This window comes from Aethina tumida, chromosome 3 (assembly GCF_024364675.1).
Source record: "Aethina tumida isolate Nest 87 chromosome 3, icAetTumi1.1, whole genome shotgun sequence".
Lineage (NCBI taxonomy): Eukaryota > Metazoa > Arthropoda > Insecta > Coleoptera > Nitidulidae > Aethina > Aethina tumida.
Window position 1 is genome coordinate 13,018,605 of NC_065437.1, and position 24,125 is coordinate 13,042,729.

Here is a 24,125-nt window from a genome sequence, read left to right on the forward strand (position 1 = left end):
TAATATTAGTTATCAAATTTATAAACTTAGTTTACTGAAACATGTTAGATTCTTAACTTCAGTAATACGTTTATAATACATATTTTACATAAGAAACACCAGAATATTCCCCAGGATGGATCCACCTTGGCGTGGTTCTGGGGCTCAGTACCATTCCACAAGCCAGTGGCAGTGGGAAGCTAACGGATCCCAACACAATTCCAAATCTTCCTGATTGGTTTTAATAGTTCACATTAAGTAAAACATTTAACATTTTGCCATAATAATAACCACTACTGTATGTTCCATCTGGTAATGGCTCTCAAAAGTCTGTAAAAGGGACAAAGATTTTTATTCGGTGAAAATCCGGCACTATATTAAATTCACCCAGAATATATCTTTTTGAAGACTGTCCTCGTTATCTACTGTAATTATTTATACTTGCTCGAAAGGATGTTAACGTTTTTGAATTCAAATCTCTTCCGGTTTACAACCTTTTATGATTTTTGCACTGATTCACTACAAATTGATTCCTTCCATTGTCGTCATATTTTATAGGTTGTGGTAGATCAAATTTATGATCTAAATACCATTCTTATAAATAAGGCGAAAGAGGAAAGGTTTTACCCCGTTGACTCCTTTTATGTTTGTTGCATAAAAAGTATATGTAATATTCCGCTTCCCTTGCTCGTCGTTAATTTTACACTTGTCATACGTAGATGTATTAATAATTTACTGATACAATGGATGAATTTAAAATAAAATAAAATATAATAATAAACTTAAAAATTTTAATATAGAATTTCTTGTGTTGGTATAGATGTAATATGGCAAACTATAAAGAATTTTATTCCTTTGAACACTTGTTTATAGTCTCCTTGCTTTTATTTATTTATTTTCTCTGTTTTATTTAATTAGTTAAAGGAAACATATTTCCACAAAAATATTTTCAATAGAGTCGACGAATTGAGAACTTGAAAAAGTTATGACTAACTATTTTATTAGTAAAAAAAATTATGAATTCGTCGAAATTTATTTTCAATAGAGTCGACGAATTAAGAACTTGAAAAAGTTATGGCTAACTATTTTATTAATTAATAAAATTATGAATTCGTCGAAACTTATTAATTGTACCACATCAACAATAGATGAAAAATGTGTTGACCGATTCTTCACAACGACAATTCGAAGTGATTCGGAAAAGCTTTCAACGAACTGTGTTCAGCTGAGAAAAACGAAGTATGAGGAATGAAATATTAAAATCTCTCTCTCCGGTAAACTTACTGGATAGTTTTCTATATAAAATTCTTTTCGGTGTTCGGTTATTTAGTCCGTTTGTTAGAAAAATAATACTCACTTTTTATAAAACAATTATTTATTTATTAAATATTTCCAAACAATAACATAGAAACACTGCAAAATTTTTAACACGTTTAATTAATAAACTCAAAATTCACTCTTTAAATTGTCCTTTGTAACCTTTGGTTCTTGCTCAAAAGGAGGGAAATCGTTTTTGATATTGAATCTCTGACAAATTTCCCCAGGTGTTAATCCCTGCATAATGTTCGCAATGGTTTTGCAGCACAAATTCTCCAGATCTAAAACAATCTCTGGTCAAAACCTCACTAAACAATAACCATTGAACATACCGTCAAGTTCTAAATAGTGTGCGGCCAACAACATATCAAATACAGTGGAATCGTCGATTTCCATAAATTGTCTGTCCCAATCTGAAATGTTATCTGATTTCGTCCTTCCATTATCGTCATTTTCTGTAAGTACTGGAATGAATTTGTGATACGTAATGTACTCGGTTATCTGAAATTGTTCGAAAGTATAGTAGATTTTTACCTGAATAGAAAAGGAATATTTACCAATCCCAAAACCAGAGAAGAAACTTTGGTCAACGGTACTACTTCGTTAACTCCGTTTGTGTCCACATGACTTGCGATGACTGTCGAACATTTTACGGCATCAATATCTACATCGAATATGTGGCCTTCTTTGCTCATTAACTTTACAGTAGGCACATCATTCTATAATAATAATTAATTGTTTAAAATATTAATTAATATAATTGTTATTTACCTGCTTCATAGTTAAAGTTAAAAGTGTTGACTAGTGGTTGACTAAGATAGCTTCTGACAATCTCATACCACTAAACCGATACCAACTAAGTAAACTTAAAAGTGTGGTAAAGTTTAAAAATTGTGGGGATGTGGGATACATGTTGAAATCAAAACAACATAGCAACAAGGTAACTACTTCAAAAAAGAAGAAAGGTTTGTTCCTCAGAGAGGTAATAGTTGCGAAAAAGATCGGGAAGAAGGTTTTGACCAGTAATAGAGCATCATTAATAAATTTCTGAGAGTTTAAATGCTTAAATTATATTTCACAATTTGAGTACAATAAAAAATTAAAGCTAATAATAATTCAAAAGCATTTTAAAAATTTAAAATTTGAATTTAGTTTTTTCCAGTTTTAAAGATTACGTATAGGTAGCCAAAGTTATATTCATTTAAGCTGAAATTTATTTATAAAACAGCATTCACAACAATTTACAATTTTCACAACAATTTCTACATATTCATCAAGAGTTATTACTTTTTTTCACACCAAGAATTATCTATTCTGACTTGTGCTTCCTCTATAGCAGTGAAATCATTTTTGATATTAAAAATTCTCCTCAGTTCCTCCGGTTCTCTGCTCTTGATCATGTTGGCTAGTGTCTTACAGGTGACGTCCATGAGACCTGGAAGCCTTAATAAAAATTTTATCGAAATTGAACAAAATGTACCTTTTATTTCCAAACAGTCAGCCGCAGCCATCAATTCGAACAAAGTTCCTTGGTCGACCTGCAAGAATTGCGAGTCCCAAGCGCAAATATCATCGGTTCGCTTCTCTTTCCAGTCTTCGTCCTCTACAAATGGGGGGTCGTTTTTGTGGTATTTCGTCCATTGCAATACCTAAATAAATCTAGTCATTAGCATCTGATAATATTGAATATTAGTTTACCTTTCGTAGAATAATAGAGTTAATGTTGGGCAATGGCACAATTTCTTCTTCGTTGTCTTCGATTCCTAAGCTTTCAATCAAACCCATTATAAGTCCGGAGCACTTTGCTATTTCCGGATCAACTTTGAATATCTCTCCATCCCCGCTCTTCAACCTTATGAAACGCATTATTAAATATTACCTTGTGATGTCTGTCAAAACCCTCTACTCAAATTTGACAGTTATATAAAATGAGATAAAAAAACAAACAACAAATATTTAAAATAGTTTATTTGTTCTGTAAATTCAGCTAGTTCTCTTTCTTCTGTTTCAGTATAGTCGTTTTCAATGTTGAATATTCTGCGAATATCCTCCGATGTTTTGCCCTTCATCATGTTCGCCAGTTTTTTGCTTGTTAATTCGATGAGTCCTATAAAGTATAAATTAAGCTAAAATTCAAGAACACAAACACTTTCTGTGGAAATCTGTACATCCGCTTGTTGGGAATATTCGAATTCCAGTTCGAAATTTAAAATTCATTAAATATTATACAGAAACGTACCTCTAATTTGTAAAAAATCAGCAGCCAAAATCAAATCAAATATAGTGAGATGATCGTCTTGTAAAAACTTTGCGTCCCATTCCAAAATATCATCACTAATTCGCTCCTTGCCCTCATCCTCTGGAAGTGGAGGATCGTCTTTGTGATAAGTCGCCCAATCGATTATCTAATTGAGTTTTAATTAGCAAGTTTCAATGATATTTTTAAACAATTACCTTTTGTAAGATCACTGAACTTATATTGGGCAAAGGCACAATCTCGTCGTCGACGTTACCTAAGTGCTCAACCATGGTTGACAGGATAACAGAACACTTCGCGACATCCATGTCAATATCAAATCTATCTCCATCACCACTTTCTAGTTTTATTATTGACATTTGTACCAAGAATTTTACTATATCTTCAAATGCGAATTTATTACTTACAAGTATCAAAATGTCACGAGTATTTCTGTCATTGTTACCATGAAAACGGAAAAAGTAATTAATTAATTTTCAATAAATCATTCACCAGATTGAGTGTGAATATTGTTAAGCCAGTCAAGAAATTCACTTGTTTTCATCATCATTTCTTTGTATCTTTATACTCACGTAGTAACTTGTTAAGTTTCAATTAATTAATATTATTTCATTTGATTTAGAGTAAAAGTTAAAAGCTTTTTAAAAATTCTAATTAGTTTTCTTAAAATCTAAATTAATTTCTGAAACAAAAATTCCAAACATTAATAAATATAAATGTATAAAATTAAAATAATTAATTTTTCTATAATTTTCATTTGGTATATTGCAAAAATAACATAAAATGTGTATAAATCATGTTTTTTTGATAGAATGAAAAAATCAGCAAAATTCTTAACTTAGATAAAAAACATTTTTCTGGATTATAAAATGAAGAATATTTAATAAACAGATAAAATTGAAATAAAATGTTTATTTTTGTATAATGAAAAATTAAACAAAATTTACAATATAATTAATAGTTTTCTCAAAATTATATATTTTGTATATATTAAATTAAATTAATAATTATAAATTCGTAAAATTGAAATAAAAATAACGAATTAATTAGAGAAAAGATTGTATACAATAATAGTTTATGGGAATTGTTTTTCTAGTCATTTACAAAATGGGTTTTCCCTATTTTAGACACGACACTCAATATTAGTAAGAAATAAGAGGTAAACATTTGAAATGGAAACAAGTTAATAGATGAAACGTCTGAATCTTGAGGGTACATTTAATTTAAATGTAAATTGGCAGACAACTAGGCAAATACAATAAGTAGATGTCTTAATTACGTTAGCAACCGTGCGAAATGCTCCCGTGCCGATAAACATATTGTTCATGTTTATTAATTAATTGTTTTTGTATGCTCTTCATTTTAATTAATTTAGACGACGACACTGAAGAAAAACGTCGCCCCTGAAAACGTGCACCGAAAATAAACAAATCGAATTATTCGACTCCACTTTTTTTGAGCCTATGTATTTTTAAGATTATTCAGACACCTTAAGGCACCGTTTCCAGTAGCAGATATCTGGGGAATGTCTCGAGGTTTCATATTGGATTATTTCCAGTTATGTTTCTTTATCATTTCAACCGTTATTACGTTAACCCCTCTTATCTATTAGAGTTTTTGAGGAGTCGGTTTCGTGAGGGTTTTCTCTGGAAATTTTCCGATACTGATACGCAATCCCAACTGTAAAAACCTTGTACATATTTACCAAGTGACGTGTTTGTTTGTTGTACACGTTTCTACATTAAATTGACACGACTATAATCACCGTCTTTTTTTTTCGGCCTAAAACCCAGTTTATTAAAACTGGCACGTTTTTGCGGCATTTGTATGAACAAAAAAATTAACGCAGACACAAATTCACAAAATACGCCTAGTAATTAGAGTGTAAAGCTAATGGGACTAGTCAAAAGCATTCCGTAACCCGAAACACATGTACGTTTAGCATTATTTAAACCTGCGACAGAGTTATTTGCGACCGCAAAAAGTTTTTTCTACTCGAGACTATGGGGTAACAAAAGTGAGACAATGGTTTCGCTAGGAGGGTTGAAAAGCGCTTTCATTTTCTCCTGCGTTAAATTGCTCGGAACGGATTCTCCACGAATCGTTGCCTTGATTAAAGTCGCGGAATTTACAATGGTCTAATTCGGCAAATTGCCATAACATCACTTAAACGTCGTCGCATTTTATTCTGATCGGACGATCGCGGCGAAAATCGAATTCGATATGTGACAATGAAGAAAACCATGAGGAGCAATAAAAGGGCGGAAAAAGTCGGACATCACAATTCCGGATAGGAAGACAATTGCGACGGTAAATCGTGGGCGACAACGTCCACCTACATGTCGCTCAAAACGGTCCTTTTCTTCCGGTCTGGCAGGCTCGAATCGAATAATCCCTGTTTGTTTGTTCTTTGCAACTTAATTTCAGGGTAAACTTCAAGTACCGAAACAATTACGGCTGTCATTGGAATTCAATCAACCCGCCCACGAGGACGTTATTAATAAACTAAAATCCGTGAGGTAAAATGTATAAATCTAATATGAATTGCAAATCGAAATATGGTGATTCGAAAAAGAATCGACGTAAAAGAGTCAGTCGGTTCGGTCTATTAGAATATCAGATTAACTGAGTATAATTCAATCCCGAACGAATTAAAAATTAAACGGAAGGGACGATTGGAAACTAATTGAAATCGAAATTGTGCTTAAATACACTCATTGACATTGTTGTACGCCTAAAATTGATTAATTTATGTATTCGTGTATTAATTAAAAAGTGATAAAAAAAACATGATGGCCTTTTTGGGGAATTTGAAAGAAACAACTATTGGCAAACTTTTATTAAATATCAGGATGTTTTAAAAGCGGCATCGATTTTGTTTTCAATTTAGCTTTATGAGACTTGTAATGAATTTTCAAGTGGAATAATGATTAATGATATTTTTTAAGGCCAGGTAAACTTCTTGAAGGCGATTTTTTAAGCTTTAAGTACTTTCAGTAAATTTTACTAAGCCCATCCAAATTCTGGTTAAGGGAATATTCAATTTAGTGAATTTATAATATATTAGGTACAAACACAAGATGTTTCTGAGGTCAGTAGTTAAGTACAGAAATCTACCACCAATTTTTCAGGTGAAAATAAATGTTACAATAGTACAAAAGCATGTTTCTGGAATTGCAATATTTGTTTGCCTTATGTCTCTAGTAGAAATTGTTTGTCAGCATAATGCGTTTAAAGGACAGACAATATAATAAATTTGTTAAAAGTAACCACCTTTTTCATGTATACTAAGATTAATACGACGAATAATATTAACCCATACACTTTGCATAATTTCCATATTCTTCTTTAAAATGTTAATTAAATCTTGAATTTGTTTCCACAATTCCTCTTAGGTGTGGCTGAACAAATTTACAATGATATTATACATATTGTATTGTACAATCTAAGCGAATGAAATGAACATCACTTTTCTTGGACATGAACCTAATTGAGCATATATGGGATTACTTGTCCATATTAATTTGATAATGTTTAAATCCACCCATGAGTATTCCAGACCTAATACAGGTACCATTGAAGAATGGATTAATATCCCTCAGGAATTTATTGATAATCTAATAAGAGGCAAGCTGAGGCATGTAAATAAATTATTGAAAAGCAGAGGTGGAAGTACGAAGTACTAAATTAAATTGTTTTTTAAAGAAAAAAATATTAAAATAAATGAAATAAATTATAAAATAGTCGATGTCTAGAGAAATATATATAATAATAAAATTGGAAAAAAACATGGAACTTATATTTGAGTTTCCAAGATAATCAGGATCATTTATATTGAGAATATATTTTATTTTTATAATCTTAAATTAAAATATGAATTATAAAATCTATTAAAATAAAGGCAATTTAGTATTTTTTTGATATCAAAACCGCTTACATGAATAAATATTTCGTTTAAAACGATAATTAAACTGGAATAAAAGCCGAAATCGGATTAACAGAATGTTCTGAAAAGAGATGATTAAGAATGTTCATTAATAATTCTTTATGTAAACGTTACATTTTTTCCCGGTTCCTAAAATGAAAGTGGGATTATTACTGGTCGTAAAATGTGAACAATTGTCCGTTTTGAAAGAAAACTATGAACGAAATTGTGCACAAAGCTTTCGAGATTACACTAATACATACAGAACGATGTTTTAGTTAATTAAATCCATTCAATATTAACTAGAGTAAAAGGTATAATTTGGAATTTTGAACGGTACAATAACTAGGACCGCGCATTCACCATTTTCACAATTCATTTTAGCAGTAATTTTTTGTGTAACAATGTGTTCGTTGGTTTTGAATGCACGATAATTAATTAGCAACGTTGCGCACGTGTCGTGAGTACATATGTTTTTAATGAGAAATGGATACATCAACATGTTTGCGTCGGTTTTATTTAACAATACACACACAGATTTATGTTAACTTCTGCATGTTACGTTTGTGTTTTGCATACAGAATATTTATTATTCTCATCGTTGCATATATTAAATAATTGGCCAAAATTACGTAAGTGTAACTTGGAAAGGGTGGAATTAGTTTGGAGCTATGGTAAAAACTATGAAGATTATCCCGATTGGAAACGCATCTTAATTAAAGATCGAGTTCTCGTTTCAAGTCGAACCTTTTTGCTATGTGCATCTGAAAGTTGTTAAATTAACTGAAACTGTCAAGTTCGGAACAGTTTTATCGGTAAAAGTTTTAATTAAAATCTGGTTCTCCACATTTTGTTCGTGAATTTTTTTAGTTATTGTTGTTTTTTTAATACTCTTAATTATTGCTTGGATAATACACGTGCATACGTTTAGTTTCAAACTCCAGTATGTCTTCGATTTATTGGGGATTAAGAAAGTTTTGCAAAATCTAATTCTACCAGAAATAAAGGAAATATTTGTAATTCGAGCTTTGCATTAGTTTATCCTGCTTTACTTCAGCCTTAATATTGGAAATTTTCTGCAGGAAACTTTCCCAGCTCTTCTGAAATTGATATGTTCTTAAACAATGGATTTCCGAGTTAAAACTATTACGGAACTTCTCTTTGATATAATTCGAAAACTACATCTTTAAATTGATTCAAATGAGCATCGTTATAAATGTCAGGAAACGAATAAATGCTAGTTAAAAAAGATGACTGCGATTTCAAGAAGTTTCGGCGTCGTCCGACTGCGACCAGCTTAGAAAGGGCGTCGCGACTCTCTGAAACATTCACAACTGAGAAAATGAGGGGGAAATTGTTGCATGCAACTGTTGCTTTCACGAGCTCTTTCGGGTAATTAATTTGATTTGTTTATGCAACTTATAATTTTTGTTAGAGTTAAAATTAAAGGAAAATGAAAAATAGAGTAAAACTTTGAATCGTTTAAGTCTTCAGCTACTAATTGATTCTAATTATAAACTTACTAATTAACAGTTTCTGAAGAATGGAAAAACTATTGATTGGATTTTATATGGCAATTAAAACATTCCACCATCAAATTTGATGGCTTTGCAGAGGTTTTAGTTAGACTAAAAATCTGGTAAAATTTAGTGACAAAAATTAATAATTAAAAACTGTTGTGTTTAGGTATTTGGGATTACAGATATAATTTAAAATAAAAAATTACAAATTAGTTCAAGTTAAGTTATAATTCAACATTTTTTTTCTCCATAAACATTCATTATAAGTTAGTTGAATCGTCCTATATAAATAAAATAAATACCTTCAATAAAACTAGCACAGAAAGAAACATTTTCAGTTGCAATTTTCTTTCAAATTAACCAATTAAAGTTACATTTAAGACAATTTAATATTTTACACTGAGAACATTTGCCATTTCTTATCTATTCTCTTAAAATAGAGTGGTAGTAAAAATTGAAAATGGTAAAACTCGATAACTTCAATTTAACTGAACAGAAGTCGATAAAGAAAGATTTTTTTATCTATTTTCTATATTTTATATCTTTTTTACATTACACTTTAAAGACATTTGTATGATTATTTCATAAAATTTATTTATATTCCTTCCTTCCTTTTAAGTCCTTTCAGATATTTTTTAAAAATTATAAGCTATTCTTAAGTTAAAAACAAAGTACACGGAGAGTCATCAAAATCCATCGAACGTCGGAATCCATCTAAAAATTCGATTCTCTGGAACTTACTGGTAGATATACTGTTCGAATTATTAAGACATAACTTGAAGTTATCCATTATTTTTTAGACGTCGGTAACCAATTTAATTCAAGCTATCAGACTGTCAAATTATTGAGGTTTAACTGTATATCTCTTAATGATGAAATCAATAATAGGAAAATAATTATCAAACAAAAAGACGATTAGCACAAATGACTGACTTTATAAAAATAGTAATCAATCAAAGCATAATTAGAAATAGGTTAAATTGTCCTAGTTATTTTTTTCGTAAATTACGTTGGTGAACAAGCAATTAATATTTGTCATGTGTATATTGAGTTGAAAATAGTAATTTAATATGTTGACCCATGTTTAAGTTTGTGGCAGAGTATAATTTTACTATGATTTGTGAAATCCTAAAGGATTTTGCAGGATTAATTTTATAATTGGAGAATTAAGAAGAGACGACATGGATAAAGTTAGCTTGTTATATAAGAGAATTCAAAGCAATTTACATAGGATAGCATTAATTAATAATAAACATGCACGTCTAAATTATAATTAAATTATTTATTAAATTACAAACCAATACAACAAATTAATCATTAAATAATTATCATCGATTAGCATAAAAATGTCGAAACATGCAATTTGTTAATTAAATTCATCGGTAACTGGTGCATCGTTTTTTAATTAAAATTTTATATGGAGAATTGAATATTTTCAAAAGCAAAAATAATTTATGCAAGCCTGATAAAATTCGCATATATCGCAATTTATGACACACATTTATCTAATAAAACTAAATGTTTTCATTCTATGCATCGAACAAAATACAATTTTTTCCATAATTCACAGTTGAGCGAATATTTTCAGGTCCATATTTGTATTCACATTCGGCACTGTTTGGTTTGAAATTACCATAGGCTGTTCGGGATTTGTTTTGAATTACCAGGAGAACGTGTGCGTGGTTCAAGAACAAAAACGGTTTTGCACGGAATAAATCCGTCTGGATTTTTTTTCGTCTGGCAACGCACATAAATATATTATTGTCGGTTTGGAGTATTTAAAGATTTTGAATGGAAGCAAGACACTCCTTTGTAGATTTATATCCGGGGGTGTCGACATAAGGTCGTCCATAAATTTCCCATTTCCTCTCGCAACGATTTTCCGAGTTGCAAACCGCGCAAATCACTACAGGATATAAAAATAAATATTATTTGTAGTTTTCCTTTAGATGTATTTATCGCCTCTGTTGATTTATCACGTTCCCGCTAAACCCGATATTTTTCCATTGATAAAACGGTATTCTGATCCGTTGCTTGGGATAATTAATTTGATATCCGATCGGTTAATTAGTGAGTGTCTGACGATCGATAATACGATAATCACACATCTAATAAACCGCATCTGATTAATAATAGTCTCGATAATGTTAAGTACCTGTCGTATTTGCAAACACAAATCTGAACAGTGTGTCGTGTTTACTAACTAATAATGTTTATTTATGTCACAATTTATGAAATTATAAGGCACAGGGTTTCTAATAATAAAACCGAAACCGAAGAAGCACTCAATTCAGGAACAAGAATATTTAAAGAGCTTATGTCATAAAGGGGTTTGTTAAAAAACGATGTGTATTTAAGTCGCGGCCATAAAATAACTTGAAACTCCCATTTGTTATTACTTTTCCTTTTCATTCGGTGCTTCGAAATGATCCTACACTTTTTATGTGGGGAATCCTTTTTTGCAGGCCATGCACATTTTTTCTAAGCGTCGATACTAAAATTTTTAATGCGGTGGAAGAAAATTGCTTTTATGTGTATGAGATTTTTATTTGAAGAACACAAAATTATAGTGGATATTTACAAATAAAAAATACTAAATAGGACATTTTTTATATTTTAAATAATTACGCTTTATTCTTTCTACTATTATTTACTTTGCAACTAAATTGATACAATATTTACTTGAAATTTTAATCAGAATATGGTTGGTTACAGAAATGACACATATTTAAAATATATATAATTTATTATAACTTAAAAATATGGTCAATATTTTGTCGTTATAATAGCCTGCAAACGGCCATATGAATTCTCAATTAATTCTATTGAACTTAGATTGAACACAAAATTCTAGAGGTTAATATATTTTTGAACAAACTTTAGTCCTGTTCGAATATTCTTTTCTGATACCAATGGTTGGATAACTGAACGTCCTCTAATTAATTTTTTGTTTGTTTAGAAGATAAGAAAGGATTTCGCTTACTGATTCTTCTAATATGTCTTTCTATAAAAGGAGTTATTTTTTGTTAGAATGTTTTCTTATTGTATTTCTCATTGAGTGTTTTTTTTTTCTGGAATATCTTAAGCAAAGTCAGCAATATTTAGACCTTGACGTTAAATACTTATTATTAAGAGTATTGATTGATAAATAGTGCCACAAAACGTAAATATTTATGAACGAACCATTTCTTTGGTCAAAAAATCAGATTAATATGTGAATTTTAAGTAACATAGTGAAGTATATTTTTTAAATTGCCTGAATAAATTTTGAAATCCTTTTATGAAAGATCTTTTAAAATGTTTAATTTTAAATCCTATACTATTTCTTTGCCCACCGCTGTAGCTAATTTGAAATAATTATTAGAACAAAGTAAGCTGTTCAATTTAATAAACCTCTCTATTTCATTCATTTTTATGCACTAGAAAATTAGTGGAAAAATGTTGGGAGAATTAAGTTAAGCTTCCATTGAAACAAAATTCTGGAGTTAGTATTAAATTTAACACTGCGAAAATGAAGCTCGTTACGTGCATTATAAAGTTTCACTAATGGTAATTCAATTTCTCATCTCATACTTTAAATTGATGTAGTCACCGTACTGCACAAATTATCAAACAGTAGTCGAAAAACTGAAAGAAAATTAACATATCTAAAGACCCCCCAAAAGAGATACACATCAATTCGTTTCCAATTCGAATGGCACTTAGGCACTTCCACCTTATCTTTGATCTTGCCTCAATTAAATTACGTGGTGCCTTCCACTCTGGTGGGCTTCTCTCCAACGCGTAAACTCCAAAAGACGTTTACTCTTTCGTTCCATGATTGATGGATGGCCACGCGCTATTTCGCGCGTGAATATTTTCAAGAAATTGAATCGACGGCAAACATTCGGAATTTAATAAGACGGTGTTCCGCACACACGTCGAAAAATTGGAAGAGTGCGGCTCTAAAGCGGTCGGGTAATGGACGTTTATACGTCGCGACCAATGACAAATAGGGTTGTGGTTCAATAAAATGTTTTATTTATGTCTGTTCACCTGAGAGGTGCGATAAATACGGATATACGTCGAGCAATGGGCTTTTTCCAAGCCCCGCACTATCGATAAATATAACACTAAGACTTGACATCAATGACGTCGATAAAGTTCTACTAAATTACTTGTTTTTAACACGGCGGTGGTTTAAATGGTAAATCGAAATACATAATTATTTTAATAAAATGTTTCATTATAAACTTTTATGACTCGACTAAAATGACATTTCAACATTAATTTCGCTGGTTTACATTATTCAATTTTATAATATACAGAAATTGACATTCGATACATTAATCTTTTTGTAGAGAGAAAAATTCAATAAATGTAAGTTATTAGAAGCTTGGACATATTTAAAACTTTGTATTAGTTTCTTCAAAAGCTTTTGGCGCTGCTGATAATTCTTGAATTTAAAATATTTTTGTTTTATGATCATAAACTTTTGCACACAATGTATTGTTACAAGAACATTCTGTTAGTAAGAAGAGGAAAAACGTCGGCAAAGTTTCTTGACAATATATTACATGGCAAAATTGATTGTTCATATATTACTAGCCAATATTGGATTTAACGTGTTTATATCAATCGAAAGATTTTTTAATATTCAATTTAATCATGTTAAAACATACATGATGTTCCATTCAAAATAATAGTTATTGATTTTTCAAAATTCACATAATTAAACGTAAATAAAGAATGCTCTGCAGAAAATTTGGGAGTAACAAAAATGGTTCCTTATAGGAGACCATTAACCTGTCAATATTTTTGTAAAAAAATTAATAACTAAAAAACTATTTGGTTTAGGACATGGTATGCCCATCCTATTTGCAATTACATGTATAATTTGAAAATCTAAAAATAGGTGTTTTATTGGAAATAATAAAGTTGATGATACTTTCGTCAAAATCAAAAATGAAATGTTGTTCAAAGTAAATTAGAAAAGTATTTCAAGACAAGTTATAATTGCTATAAAAATGAATAATTTTTTCCATTCTCCATAAATTTCTAATGAATATGTTAGATGAATCTTTCTGTATGTAAAAAAATTATCTTCTTATAGTAGAAATTTTCTCCTCATTTTTTTATAATAAAAATAGCTGTTAACCACAATTAATTACCCAATAATGTATTTTCTTAACGTAAACTTTGTTATACTCGTAAGGGACCAAGATAAGAAGAAAAACTATATAATTTTGTTTATATATTTATTAGTTTTTCGGGAAACAATTCAAATGATTGAACAGTAAATGCATCATATTTGATCCAGTAAAACCAAATGGAGTATTATGAGATGTTAGAATGAATGAAAATTACTTAAAACATTTCGAATTTAAATGGCTAAAAATTATACAGTTTAAATAGTAAATTTAAGTTTGGCCTAATTTTTTCAAAGCTTCGAAAACATGAGAAAACATTTTTTTTATGTAAACCTTTGTTTTCAGTACCCAATTCCTAAAATAAACTGTACTACCAAATTGAATAGTTATAATCACAAGCTCATTCCAAAATTAAAACGAATTCTGTGACACAAATATTTACCATCCATTACGAGTCTAATTTCGATCTCGATTCTCCAAGACACACGTGCGTGATATTAATATATTTTGTATACATTTACATACATAAATTTAATTAAGTGCGTAGTCAATATACCGTAATAAACGAGAGGACGTTGAAAATAGAACAATATGATCGAATTAGTGCCAGTAAGGATCGTTCATTTAAACATCGATGTCAACGAAATTGGCTTAGTCATATTACTCAATTTGGATGCCTCAAAAGCACATCTACATAATAATATGTGGAACACGTTTAAGTTTCTCTTTTATCATGTCAACCAAGACGAATTTCCGTAGTAAAAATGGCGGTAATCGGTGCTTGAGAAGTTGCATTTTGTCCCAGTAATAAATTACCTTCTTAGAACGATTTTGTGCTCTTGCATCTTTATTTTCGCGAATCTGAAATTCATCCTGCGGCCATTAAAAACGGGACAGACGATGTACGATCCTCATTAAAGACCTTTTTGAACGTTGTCTCGACGGGATAATTGCATCGAAATATAATCGAATCGATAGCGCAACGTTAACGAAGAGCTAAAGAGGTTGTTAGAAATAAATACACGTATTCAATTGTACAAAGTAAATTGTTTGCAGGGCAGTTTTCATTTCAATTCCTGCATTTTTGATAAATCGCTCGGCAATTACAACTTCCAGCAACTTCGTCCTGAAAATTTATCATGATTTATTAGTCACTTCCATGCAATAAAACGACCCATTTTTTCCACGTTGCTTTCTGATTAATATTTTCGTGTTTTATTTTATAGAAAATGTTAATTTGAATTGATGGTATAAAAAGGGAACATTTATTTATACAATGTCAGCCATTTATCTTGTGTTTTGTGTGTGAATGATAATGATTTATAATAATACTAAAAAATCCCTGTGTTTGTTTGTTTTATAACTTTTTAAATTACTCCCAAATATATTCGTCGATTTTTTATCCAATTTAGACAGTTTGAGCCGTTTCAAAGAGTTTTGTTTACGCTCAGATTGATAAATCGATTAAAAAGCCACAATACTCGTTTAACAGAGTCGAGTTAAAGCGGAAGTACACATAAACGGAAACACAAGGATTTAATTATGTTAAGGTCAACAATAATTTTGATATTTATCAAGTAGCAAAGTCACGGACTTTTCAGATTGTTCGTTTTCAGCTAATTACTTTTTCCATTCGTTCAAAACAGATTTATTTACACGGTTTAGATTCGATTTAATTCGTATTCGCACGCACCCAAAACAAAACAAGACGGATTTTTTAATAAGCGAATTCATTTTCAATTAAACCGAAAGAAATGACGAAAACAACTTAATTAAACATTTTGTGCGTAACGTGGCCATCACATAAATTTGTCTGTACAATGAAAAATTGGAATTGCTCCTGGAATCGGTGTTTTTTTATTAAGAAGGAAATCCCATTTCGTTCGTGTAATTAATGTTTTTCAGTGGATTCGTATCCCAGGCGATTCGTTCCTTTCAAAAGGAATGTGAATTCTTTTCATTGGTTTCACACGCATTAATTGAATTTCGTTCGTCACACGTAATCTATATTCGATGAATATAATAATTTAGTCACCTATTTGAATCCAACATGAATAATTAATTTTTAATTAGTATAATTATCAAGATAATCACCAATACTAGGATAATGTATAATATAAATTATGTTTTCTTGATACTTTTTCAATACCAATAAGGGTCCAATGATTAAGTAGAAGTTGGATTTAATTAGTGGAAATTTCATTTCGTAATAATTTTTCTTTCCAATATAAATAATTATGAGCATCTTTGTTATGAACTGTATCAAACAAAGAACGAATCGACAACAGAGTTTCCACTAATTTCAATAATTGGCGTTCGGTCTTCTTGGATCTATTCTCCGTCCGTTCCCGCATTTCCAGTTTAATTTAAATAAAAAACCCACTTAGATTCCAATCAATTTTATTTTTTTCCCTGTCGCTGTCACTTTCATATTCAGGATGTCACCCGTACAATCCGCCAATCTATTTTTTTATTCTCTCGATATACTTTTTCTCTCATTCGGAATATTAATGATAATATTTGAATAATTTTTTATGAGAAATCAAAAACCCTAAGTGTTATTTATGGTTACAGTTTATTTGACGGGATTCGTTAATATATTCACAATCAAAATGGTAAAATAAAAGGACAATTTCTTTACATAAATCACCATGTAAATAATGCAAATTTACTCTCCATTTAAGGAAATTTACTACATGATTTACCACCGTAAATTTTATTAATACCACGATATTTTACCATAACTCACACGCTCCGAAATTATCGTTATTCTTTTGTAACACCAGACAGATTTATTGCTCTTTATTATTCTTGAATATTATACCTTAAAAAAATAATATATCATTAATCGGGAGTTTGTAATATTTAAATTGTTAAAAGTACTTCTTAAATTAATTAAAATAATATTTTTACAAAAACAAAATATTAACAAACAGAAAATTGTGATAAAGTAAATTTATTATTAAAATGAAATGAATAGAAATTCTCTAAGAATTTTGTTGTGGGCGTTTTTTGACATAAATAATTTGAAATTCCTATATTCCATCAAACTAGGTACGGAGTAACAAATAAATTTATACTGTGTCCACATAGGGAGTGTCGACAGGGCCGTATTTATACCTAAAGATATGTAAATAATATTTTTAAACAAATATTAAGAAAATATTCTTTTAGGCTCAATGATTTAACAGAAAAATGAATATTATAATTGATATTTTTTATCGCAATTTTAAATGTATAATAATAAAAAAATAAACTCTATGACTGAATGCTACCCTGACAACATTTTCTTCTAAAATTTTAATTGCCATATTTTTTTTAAATTATTATGGAACATGTCAATCTGAGTCAACAACAAGTAGCCCAAATTATCGGCAAATGCCAATGTACGACATGGTGGTGGTCAACAACTAACTAGAACCAGACAGAACAGAATTGTCTAATTATTTCTGCTAAATATAGCATATTCTCTACATCAGAGGATCTGATTTTGTAGTCAAAGGGGTTTTCGATACCCACTGTAATAGAAAAGGAATAGGCTTGCCGGTAGGACATGGGTCAAGAATCATTGCCAATGAACTGCAGCCGAATGGTGTTATTGTCATGAGACTTGGTGCACATTATATCGTTTTACAAATTTTGTGGATGCCAAGAAAGTTGGAAGCTAAGGCCAAGTGTCGACTGAAAATATGTAGCAGTTATTCTGTTTTTGTGATTTTAGTTCATTTCATTTTATTAACTTCCCAAGGAAATTTGTCATTAGTTTTATTTCTGCTGGTTTGAAAGTTCCCTCTTTGATGCATTTTTTTATAATTTATTCAGGATTTTACATTGTTTATTAAAACTTAATTTGATATTTGTTTCAATATTCACTTCAAAAAATTTAAAAATAATTTCCCACTAATATTATTGTGTAAAAGAAGTTACAATTCTTCAGTTTAGTCCCCTTTTGTTTATGTAAATAGTTCATCAATCATAGACACTGACATCGACATTATGTCAAAATTCCAGTCTCGTACTTCTTGTCATTTAGATCATACCCATTTACAAAAAATATGCGCCAGTCTCCCTCCATATTTAAACTCTAAAATGCACAACGATCGAATTAAAACAACAACAACAACAACTAAATAACGCACAATGACGGATCAACGTAGAGTGGAGGAACAGTTGGCCAAACTTGAGATCTTAGTAACGGAAGAAGTTTCAAAAGGCAGACAGGAGTTACAGTCGAGTCAGGCAAAAGTTTTGAATTCGATTGACGAAATGATAAACGATGCGACAGCAGCGTTGGCGTCTTTGGTCACCACGTACAGGGAAAAATTGAACAAATTGGAGGAATACGCCATTGAAAACGAAGTGAATCCGGATGCTTGTGTGAGAAACGCCAAGGAAGAAATGGAACACTACGAGAAAGAAGCACTGAACGAAATGACACTCTATGTGGAGAAAACGGTACAGTTTATCTAACTCACTTTCTTGTCTTTTTAGCCTTTTAAACTGTGTTGGATTAAACACTTTTAATCCTTTCATCTGACACAGTAATAATCATAATTATAATACAAAACAATTATTTTGAGTGTGGTGAAGTGAAAAGTTAGATATGTTCATTATTAAGGTAAGTAAATATGCAATATTTTCAACACAGTTTAAGGGTAAATGTTACGAATTAAACCAGCCAAACTGATTGTTTTTTTGTAGAAGACAAAGGTTTTGAAACTTTATGATACCTCGTTGACGCAACACCTTAACATATTTACAAAAGTTAAAGAGGTGGAGGCCAAAGCTAAATCACCAGATTTGGAGAACTTGGACTTCTGGTTGGCGCGACAAACTAAGGGCATAATAGAAGAATTGGCGATGTTGGTGACGAATACTAGGAGAACCGCATACGCACGTACGGAAGACATACTGAAATACACCGAAGAGAAAATGAACAAGTGCGAAACAAAATGTAATAATTTGTCTGAAGAAGTCGAGACTTGTATAATCGAAAGGTGCCATGACATTAAATACCTTAAAAGGCGCAATAGATCCGAAATCAAAACTAACTTGGAATCAAAAAGTCTAATAAGTAGGGGTATTGCTCAGAAAAAGTCAATAATGAAAACAGACCACCGGAAAAAGGAGGGTAAAAAAGGTGTGGTTATTGAGGAAGAGGAAAGTTCCAAGTGGAGAACTCTGCATGGCCCGTCGAATTCGATTTCTGGGAGTATGGAAGACATTCTCAACAGGTTCAAAATCGAATACGATCCAGAAAAGCATGAAGTGGATATGAAAGGGTCAGGTTCTATAGCTGATCTTAAAAAGAAAAAAACCGGCAAGAAAAATTAGAAATGGTAGGAGTATCGTTAAATTTTACCTGATATGTATGAATCTTTTAAAAAATGTTACTAAATACAAAGAGTTTTCTTGAAGTGTACAATTATTAGACGTAATCAGTTGTATAATTAAACAAAATATTACATTTTAGTATTATTTTAATTTTATAAATTATAATTATATTGGATATTTTCTTCGATTATAGATAGTTATAATAGAACAAATCCTGCGAAAGGCGTCGGTCCGTTGCGGTTCATTCTTCGAGGACATGAACAACGTAAGGAAAAAAGTTTACGCTGCTGCCGCTGGACGCGGAGATTTAGATTGGAGCGATCTGGATGCGTTAATCCGTAAACACTGCGACGAGTTCAGGATTAAGCTGTACAAAAACATCCTGGGATCGATTAAGGAGGTGCACGAGTACGAGTTGAAAATCCATCACTTCATTATAGGGCAAAGGCAGGATTTAAAGAGGGCTTTGCAGGAAAGCGAGGATCTGGTAGAATGGGAGATCGATTCTAAGAAAATCAAGAAGATGAAGAGAATGCAACAGCAGGTTCAGAAGGCTAGAATTGCGGAAATTGCTAAGCTCAACCACAGAAGATCGGCGGATAGACGAGTTAATAGACCTCAAGTTTTGACAAGTGTGAGGAATGGAATGATAATTGCCATATTGTTTATTGTCATGAAGACTTTACACTGGAGTCTTAAGAACAGATCATGTATAAAATAAATAAGTAAACTGCAACTAATAAACATAATTAAACACGAATATGTACTTTTATTCCAATAAGTTTTTTTGCGATGTAAATGTTTTAAAATTTAATTTCATTTTAGCTCTACATAATCGACTCGATTTACGAAGACTCCTCATTAATTTACGGTGCGGTTTTTGAAGAACTTCATAAGCTAGGACATAGAGTGAGCCTCGAAGATGATATGGAAGAACTAGACGAAACTATTAAAAGGCGCAGTGTCGAGGTACCCAAAGATATTCGAAGATTCTCCAAAACGACCGAAAATCATGTTAACTTCCACATAAAGTTGATACGTGATCAAATTAATTCCAATATGGAAGTTTTCAAAATTAGACAAGGAAGTCTAGTGTACAATGTAAAAAAATGTATTTGGAATAAATGCGTGGATGCTGGACTCTTTAAGCCTTCCGAGAAATCGGTTAGAGATGTGAGAAGAAGTAGAGCCAGCGAAGCCAGTGACACAAAAAGACTATCGTTTGAGAAACACAGAAAAAGTTCCTTAATAAGTACTGTGAGCAAGAAAAAAATAAATCGAATGTCCAATATAGACGATGTAGATGAGGAAATAATCAGAGCTTGGCAAGCACGATCCCAACACAATCGGTCGAGCGAAAAATTCGATTCCCAACCTTCTACATCGAAAAAACATAGTTCTTAAATAATATCGAACGAAATTTAATTTATGCACATAAATTTTAAATATCTGAATTATACATTGATCTTATCATTTACACATTTAGTGATTTCTGCCAAAATTCCGGCACCCTCTGCACTGGCACGTGCGACTTGTACAGTGGCGCAAGTCTCCAAAGACGTGCTGAGACCTTCAACCAGTTCTATGGCTTTCAAAACATCATTGGCGATGCTGAGAGGTAATTCTGCGATCTCAAGGGTGATTTTGGCGATGAGTTTGGTAATGCAGGTGAACTCGTTATCAAGCGTTCTTTGCAAAGCCAAATTTGAACATTCCTCAATCTGCCTTCCGTAATCGACCACATTGTTATACGTTTCTTTAAATTCGTTTATTATGTTTGTTACGATTGTTTCTCCAGCATCCACCTAAAACGATTGTATTATTATAAATAATTAAATAATTGAAGGCTGTTATAAAAATGTTTTCTTACTTGATCAGTGATGCATGTGGTGAGATCGTATAGCAAATTGATGCCGAGTTGTTTGAGTGCTGGTTCGTTGTCTTTGGTGCAATCTTTAATATCAACTCCTGCTTCCTTGGCCTTTTCTTTAAGTTCTTCCAGTTCCCCCAAAAGACTGTCGATGATTTTATTAATTTGTTCTTTGCCTTTGTGGATCCACTCTTCAGCTTTGCTCTTTAATTTTTCCCAAGCTTCCTCGATTTTAGCTTCGGCTTTATCAATTGCTTCTTTAACAACAGTTTTGAGTTTTTCCCAGAGTTCTTTGACTTTGTCGATAAAACCTCGAAGCTCGGACTCTGACAATTGGTGCTTTGACAATGCTTCTAACTATAAGTATTTTAATTTATTATAAATAAATAAATGAATAAAAATACAGTATGCTTACCTGGAGGCAACCAAGAGCCAATATAAAAGCTACTCCTACAATCTTGTTCATCTTGATTTGAATTAATTAGATTTGGTCTGGTTATTGTATTTAAATGGTTAGATAATAATCTTGAGATAATTATCTAGGAATTTTTTATGTATTCAGTTAATTAGATCGTTAATTGTAGATGATTACCAACAACACAATATAATTTATATTTAGAATATATAAATAAGTATTATTTAGATGAGTTTTTATCAAATAATCGAGTATTCTTTAAGTATAGAAAAATATAACCATTAGTAGTATTTATTTGGAAACTTAACGACAATAAAAGTAAATAATATATTCCAAAAACATCGAATCTTATCCCATCACAAATCAATCCGAGACTAATCATTTATTGGTTCTTCGTTTGTCTCAACGCAAAACTTCAATTCGTCCAAAATCCATTTAATTCTTTTCGTCGACAATTGAACAATCGGCGCAATACAATTCTCCAAATCCCCCATAATCACCGTCAACTCCTTCATCGTTCTGACTACGTTCTGCGCCAATTTTTTGGGAATATCCAAAAGAGATGTAGGTAAAGGCTCTTCTGGAATCTGTTCGTCACTATCGACTTTATCGATAGTTTGTTCACGGGATGGGGGAAAAACTTTTAAAGAGTCCGAAGATACGGACCTGAGAACTCTTTGAAAATTGGCTTGGAATTCATCTGCAGTTCTATGAAGTTCTTGAATCTAAAACAAAAGTCGTTGGCAACAAATATTTTGTTTTGTATTAAGAAAAATACAAACTTACACCAATGGAGATGCATTCTTCAAATTGCGTGAGCATTTCCTTCTTAACCGACATAATGTCCTTTTCCTTCTCCTTGACGCAATTGGAAATATCTTTAGATGTCGTCTCAGTGAAATTATGCAGTTCATACTGGGCGGTGTGAAAAAGTTCTTCGATTTGAGCCGCACCCGTCTCCATTAAATACTCGGCCTCGCCGATCAGCCGTTCCATCTGCGCCCTTATCTCGTTTTGTGCCTCCTCAATCGCCCCCACAATTGCGTTTCGGATTTGGGTGAGAAGTAACTCATCATTCATAGATCTTGGAGGGGAGATGTGTAAAAATAAAAAATTAATTGTAAAATAGGTTTAAGTAAGAGGTTTTAATGATGATTGTCTGTGGGTGTTTTCTGGGTCTGTGTCGTGCCAAAAACTGAAACCACCTAAGTAAAGACGTGTTTTTCAATCATTCCAAAGACGCACTTCCTGCAATCGGCTTCCAATATTCCACAGTGGATTTCTATCCGCAAAAATATTTTGTCAATATCTTCGGCCAATGTTTTGCCTTTCATTTGGACGACTTCTTTGATATTGTTCAGTTCGTTCTCTAAGTTAACTGGAATTGTGTTGATTTTCTCTTGTATTTCGGGCATAGCGTTCGCTATGTAGTCTGCGTCCAGTTCGCCTACTTTTTCTTCCACCATTCCAATTTCAGATTCTAGACTGTTGTATAGTTTTTTGGATTTGGCCTGATACTCTTCAAATAGTTCTTTCACCTCTTGGACCTATAATAATAAATTTTTAACACTTGCACCATTAGTTTATTTATATTCCTTTCTTACTCCTTTTTTAATGCCCTCAGTGATTTCCTTAAAAAATTCCGCTTTACTAGAATGAATCTCTCCCCTAACTGCTTCAGTACACGTGGAAACATCGACTTCCCATTGTTCGGCCCTATTCTCCAAGCCCATTATCATGGAATCGAAAACTTTATACTTTGCCTCGACGGTGTACAAAGTGTTGTTGATGATTTGCTGCTCTTGAGCGACAAAGAACTCCATGAACTTGGCGATGTCTGCTTCATCGCTTGCGACTTTATCGTGCACCGACTTTTTTAAATCGTTCAACGATTGCAGGAATTTAGTTTTGTTTTCTTCGAAATTCTGCATTCCGTATTGACTAAAAACTCGAAATTAACTCGCTCCGTGTTCTAATAAAAGGTGGTGTATTTTGGCACGACAAAGATATGTAAATGTAAATTGTTAATGTGCGTAAATACCTTTTGATGGAAAGATTCGTCTGATGAAGAATTGAAACAGGAATTTTGTATGTACTAATGTTACATCATCACCAAATAAGGTTAGGTGTGTTGTTTACTTGACGTAGTTTAACTCATTTTGACATTTAACAATTAATATGGTTTGATTATGATATCTAATAAAACTTCTAATAAATATTTAATTACATCTTATATCTTGTTTATTTCCGATGATTTATATTCCCTAAGACAAATAATGATAAAACCATAAAATCGGATTAACTTGATAAAATAGACAAGATTTTAAATACCTTGTTTTCAATAAGTAACTGACTGTGTGAGGCAAAATGACTAAATTG

At 31.5% G+C, this 24,125-nt stretch overlaps 6 protein-coding genes across 9 annotated transcripts; 1 reads left to right on the forward strand and 5 right to left on the reverse strand.

Annotated features, from left to right (window-relative positions):
• Nucleotides 1–1,389: 1,389 nt before the first annotated feature.
• LOC126265068 (S-phase kinase-associated protein 1-like) lies at nt 1,390–2,120 on the reverse strand. The gene is made up of 4 exons (XM_049965513.1): nt 2,068–2,120; nt 1,854–2,015; nt 1,629–1,797; nt 1,390–1,577 (listed from the first exon to the last, which is right to left on the reverse strand). The coding sequence occupies exons 1-4, from the start codon at nt 2,074–2,076 to the stop codon at nt 1,426–1,428; spliced, it is 492 nt and encodes a 163-aa protein (XP_049821470.1). The 5' UTR covers nt 2,077–2,120; the 3' UTR covers nt 1,390–1,425.
• A 376-nt stretch (nt 2,121–2,496) lies between these two features.
• On the reverse strand, nt 2,497–3,207 carry LOC109595324 (S-phase kinase-associated protein 1). Its single transcript, XM_020010660.2, has 3 exons — nt 2,995–3,207; nt 2,777–2,945; nt 2,497–2,731 (listed from the first exon to the last, which is right to left on the reverse strand). Exons 1-3 carry the CDS (start codon nt 3,160–3,162, stop codon nt 2,580–2,582), a joined length of 489 nt encoding a protein of 162 aa, XP_019866219.1. The 5' UTR covers nt 3,163–3,207; the 3' UTR covers nt 2,497–2,579.
• LOC109595307 (S-phase kinase-associated protein 1) lies at nt 3,201–4,002 on the reverse strand. Its single transcript, XM_020010639.2, has 3 exons — nt 3,751–4,002; nt 3,536–3,701; nt 3,201–3,403 (listed from the first exon to the last, which is right to left on the reverse strand). Exons 1-3 carry the CDS (start codon nt 3,910–3,912, stop codon nt 3,216–3,218), a joined length of 516 nt encoding a protein of 171 aa, XP_019866198.2. The 5' UTR covers nt 3,913–4,002; the 3' UTR covers nt 3,201–3,215.
• Nucleotides 4,003–18,115: 14,113 nt separating this feature from the next.
• On the forward strand, nt 18,116–20,937 carry LOC109595319 (uncharacterized). Of its 3 annotated transcripts, XM_049965500.1 has the most exons (3): nt 18,116–18,582; nt 18,829–19,466; nt 19,655–20,221. In XM_049965500.1, exons 1-2 carry the CDS (start codon nt 18,268–18,270, stop codon nt 19,459–19,461), a joined length of 948 nt encoding a protein of 315 aa, XP_049821457.1. In that variant the 5' UTR covers nt 18,116–18,267; the 3' UTR covers nt 19,462–19,466; nt 19,655–20,221. The 3 variants fall into 3 exon arrangements, with proteins under 3 accessions (XP_049821457.1, XP_019866213.2, XP_019866212.1); XM_020010654.2 differs by lacking the exons at nt 18,829–19,466; nt 19,655–20,221 and adding an exon at nt 20,287–20,937; XM_020010653.2 differs by lacking the exon at nt 18,829–19,466 and having other exon boundaries at nt 18,122–18,582.
• LOC126264789 (uncharacterized) lies at nt 20,867–21,797 on the reverse strand. Its single transcript, XM_049964118.1, has 3 exons — nt 21,747–21,797; nt 21,332–21,688; nt 20,867–21,266 (listed from the first exon to the last, which is right to left on the reverse strand). The coding sequence occupies exons 1-3, from the start codon at nt 21,795–21,797 to the stop codon at nt 20,916–20,918; spliced, it is 759 nt and encodes a 252-aa protein (XP_049820075.1). The 3' UTR covers nt 20,867–20,915.
• Nucleotides 21,798–22,017: 220 nt separating this feature from the next.
• On the reverse strand, nt 22,018–23,929 carry LOC109595322 (uncharacterized). 2 transcript variants are annotated; one of them, XM_049965507.1, is made up of 5 exons: nt 23,788–23,929; nt 23,351–23,687; nt 22,992–23,293; nt 22,533–22,941; nt 22,018–22,471 (listed from the first exon to the last, which is right to left on the reverse strand). In XM_049965507.1, exons 2-4 carry the CDS (start codon nt 23,675–23,677, stop codon nt 22,878–22,880), a joined length of 693 nt encoding a protein of 230 aa, XP_049821464.1. In that variant the 5' UTR covers nt 23,678–23,687; nt 23,788–23,929; the 3' UTR covers nt 22,018–22,471; nt 22,533–22,877. The 2 variants fall into 2 exon arrangements, with proteins under 2 accessions (XP_049821464.1, XP_049821466.1); XM_049965509.1 differs by lacking the exons at nt 22,992–23,293; nt 23,351–23,687 and having other exon boundaries at nt 22,533–22,830; nt 23,788–23,927.
• Nucleotides 23,930–24,125: the final 196 nt, after the last annotated feature.

Excerpts from the sequence above, each read along its gene's own strand:
- LOC126265068 (XM_049965513.1), bottom strand. Across the intron at positions 1,798-1,853 it reads CTTCTCTGGTTTTGGGATTG|ATAACCGAGTACATTACGTA; the intron begins GTAAATATTCCT and ends GAACAATTTCAG. Across the intron at positions 1,578-1,628 it reads ACACTATTTAGAACTTGACG|ATCTGGAGAATTTGTGCTGC; the intron begins GTATGTTCAATG and ends AGATTGTTTTAG.
- LOC109595324 (XM_020010660.2), bottom strand. The coding sequence starts at position 3,162 with ATGCGTTTCATAAGGTTGAAGAGCGGGGATGGAGAGATATTCAAAGTT. Across the intron at positions 2,946-2,994 it reads ACTCTATTATTCTACGAAAG|GTATTGCAATGGACGAAATA; the intron begins GTAAACTAATAT and ends AGATTTATTTAG. Across the intron at positions 2,732-2,776 it reads TGACTGTTTGGAAATAAAAG|GTCTCATGGACGTCACCTGT; the intron begins GTACATTTTGTT and ends TAAGGCTTCCAG.
- LOC109595307 (XM_020010639.2), bottom strand. The coding sequence starts at position 3,912 with ATGTCAATAATAAAACTAGAAAGTGGTGATGGAGATAGATTTGATATT. Across the intron at positions 3,702-3,750 it reads GTTCAGTGATCTTACAAAAG|ATAATCGATTGGGCGACTTA; the intron begins GTAATTGTTTAA and ends AAACTCAATTAG. Across the intron at positions 3,404-3,535 it reads TGATTTTTTACAAATTAGAG|GACTCATCGAATTAACAAGC; the intron begins GTACGTTTCTGT and ends TATACTTTATAG.
- LOC109595319 (XM_049965500.1), top strand. The coding sequence starts at position 18,268 with ATGACGGATCAACGTAGAGTGGAGGAACAGTTGGCCAAACTTGAGATC. Across the intron at positions 18,583-18,828 it reads CACTCTATGTGGAGAAAACG|AAGACAAAGGTTTTGAAACT; the intron begins GTACAGTTTATC and ends GTTTTTTTGTAG.
- LOC126264789 (XM_049964118.1), bottom strand. The coding sequence starts at position 21,797 with ATGAACAAGATTGTAGGAGTAGCTTTTATATTGGCTCTTGGTTGCCTC. Across the intron at positions 21,689-21,746 it reads TGGCTCTTGGTTGCCTCCAG|TTAGAAGCATTGTCAAAGCA; the intron begins GTAAGCATACTG and ends AAATACTTATAG. Across the intron at positions 21,267-21,331 it reads CCACATGCATCACTGATCAA|GTGGATGCTGGAGAAACAAT; the intron begins GTAAGAAAACAT and ends CAATCGTTTTAG.
- LOC109595322 (XM_049965507.1), bottom strand. The coding sequence starts at position 23,677 with ATGCAGAATTTCGAAGAAAACAAAACTAAATTCCTGCAATCGTTGAAC. Across the intron at positions 23,294-23,350 it reads CTGAGGGCATTAAAAAAGGA|GTCCAAGAGGTGAAAGAACT; the intron begins GTAAGAAAGGAA and ends TTATTATTATAG. Across the intron at positions 22,942-22,991 it reads TTGGAAGCCGATTGCAGGAA|TTTTTGGCACGACACAGACC; the intron begins GTGCGTCTTTGG and ends AGGTGGTTTCAG.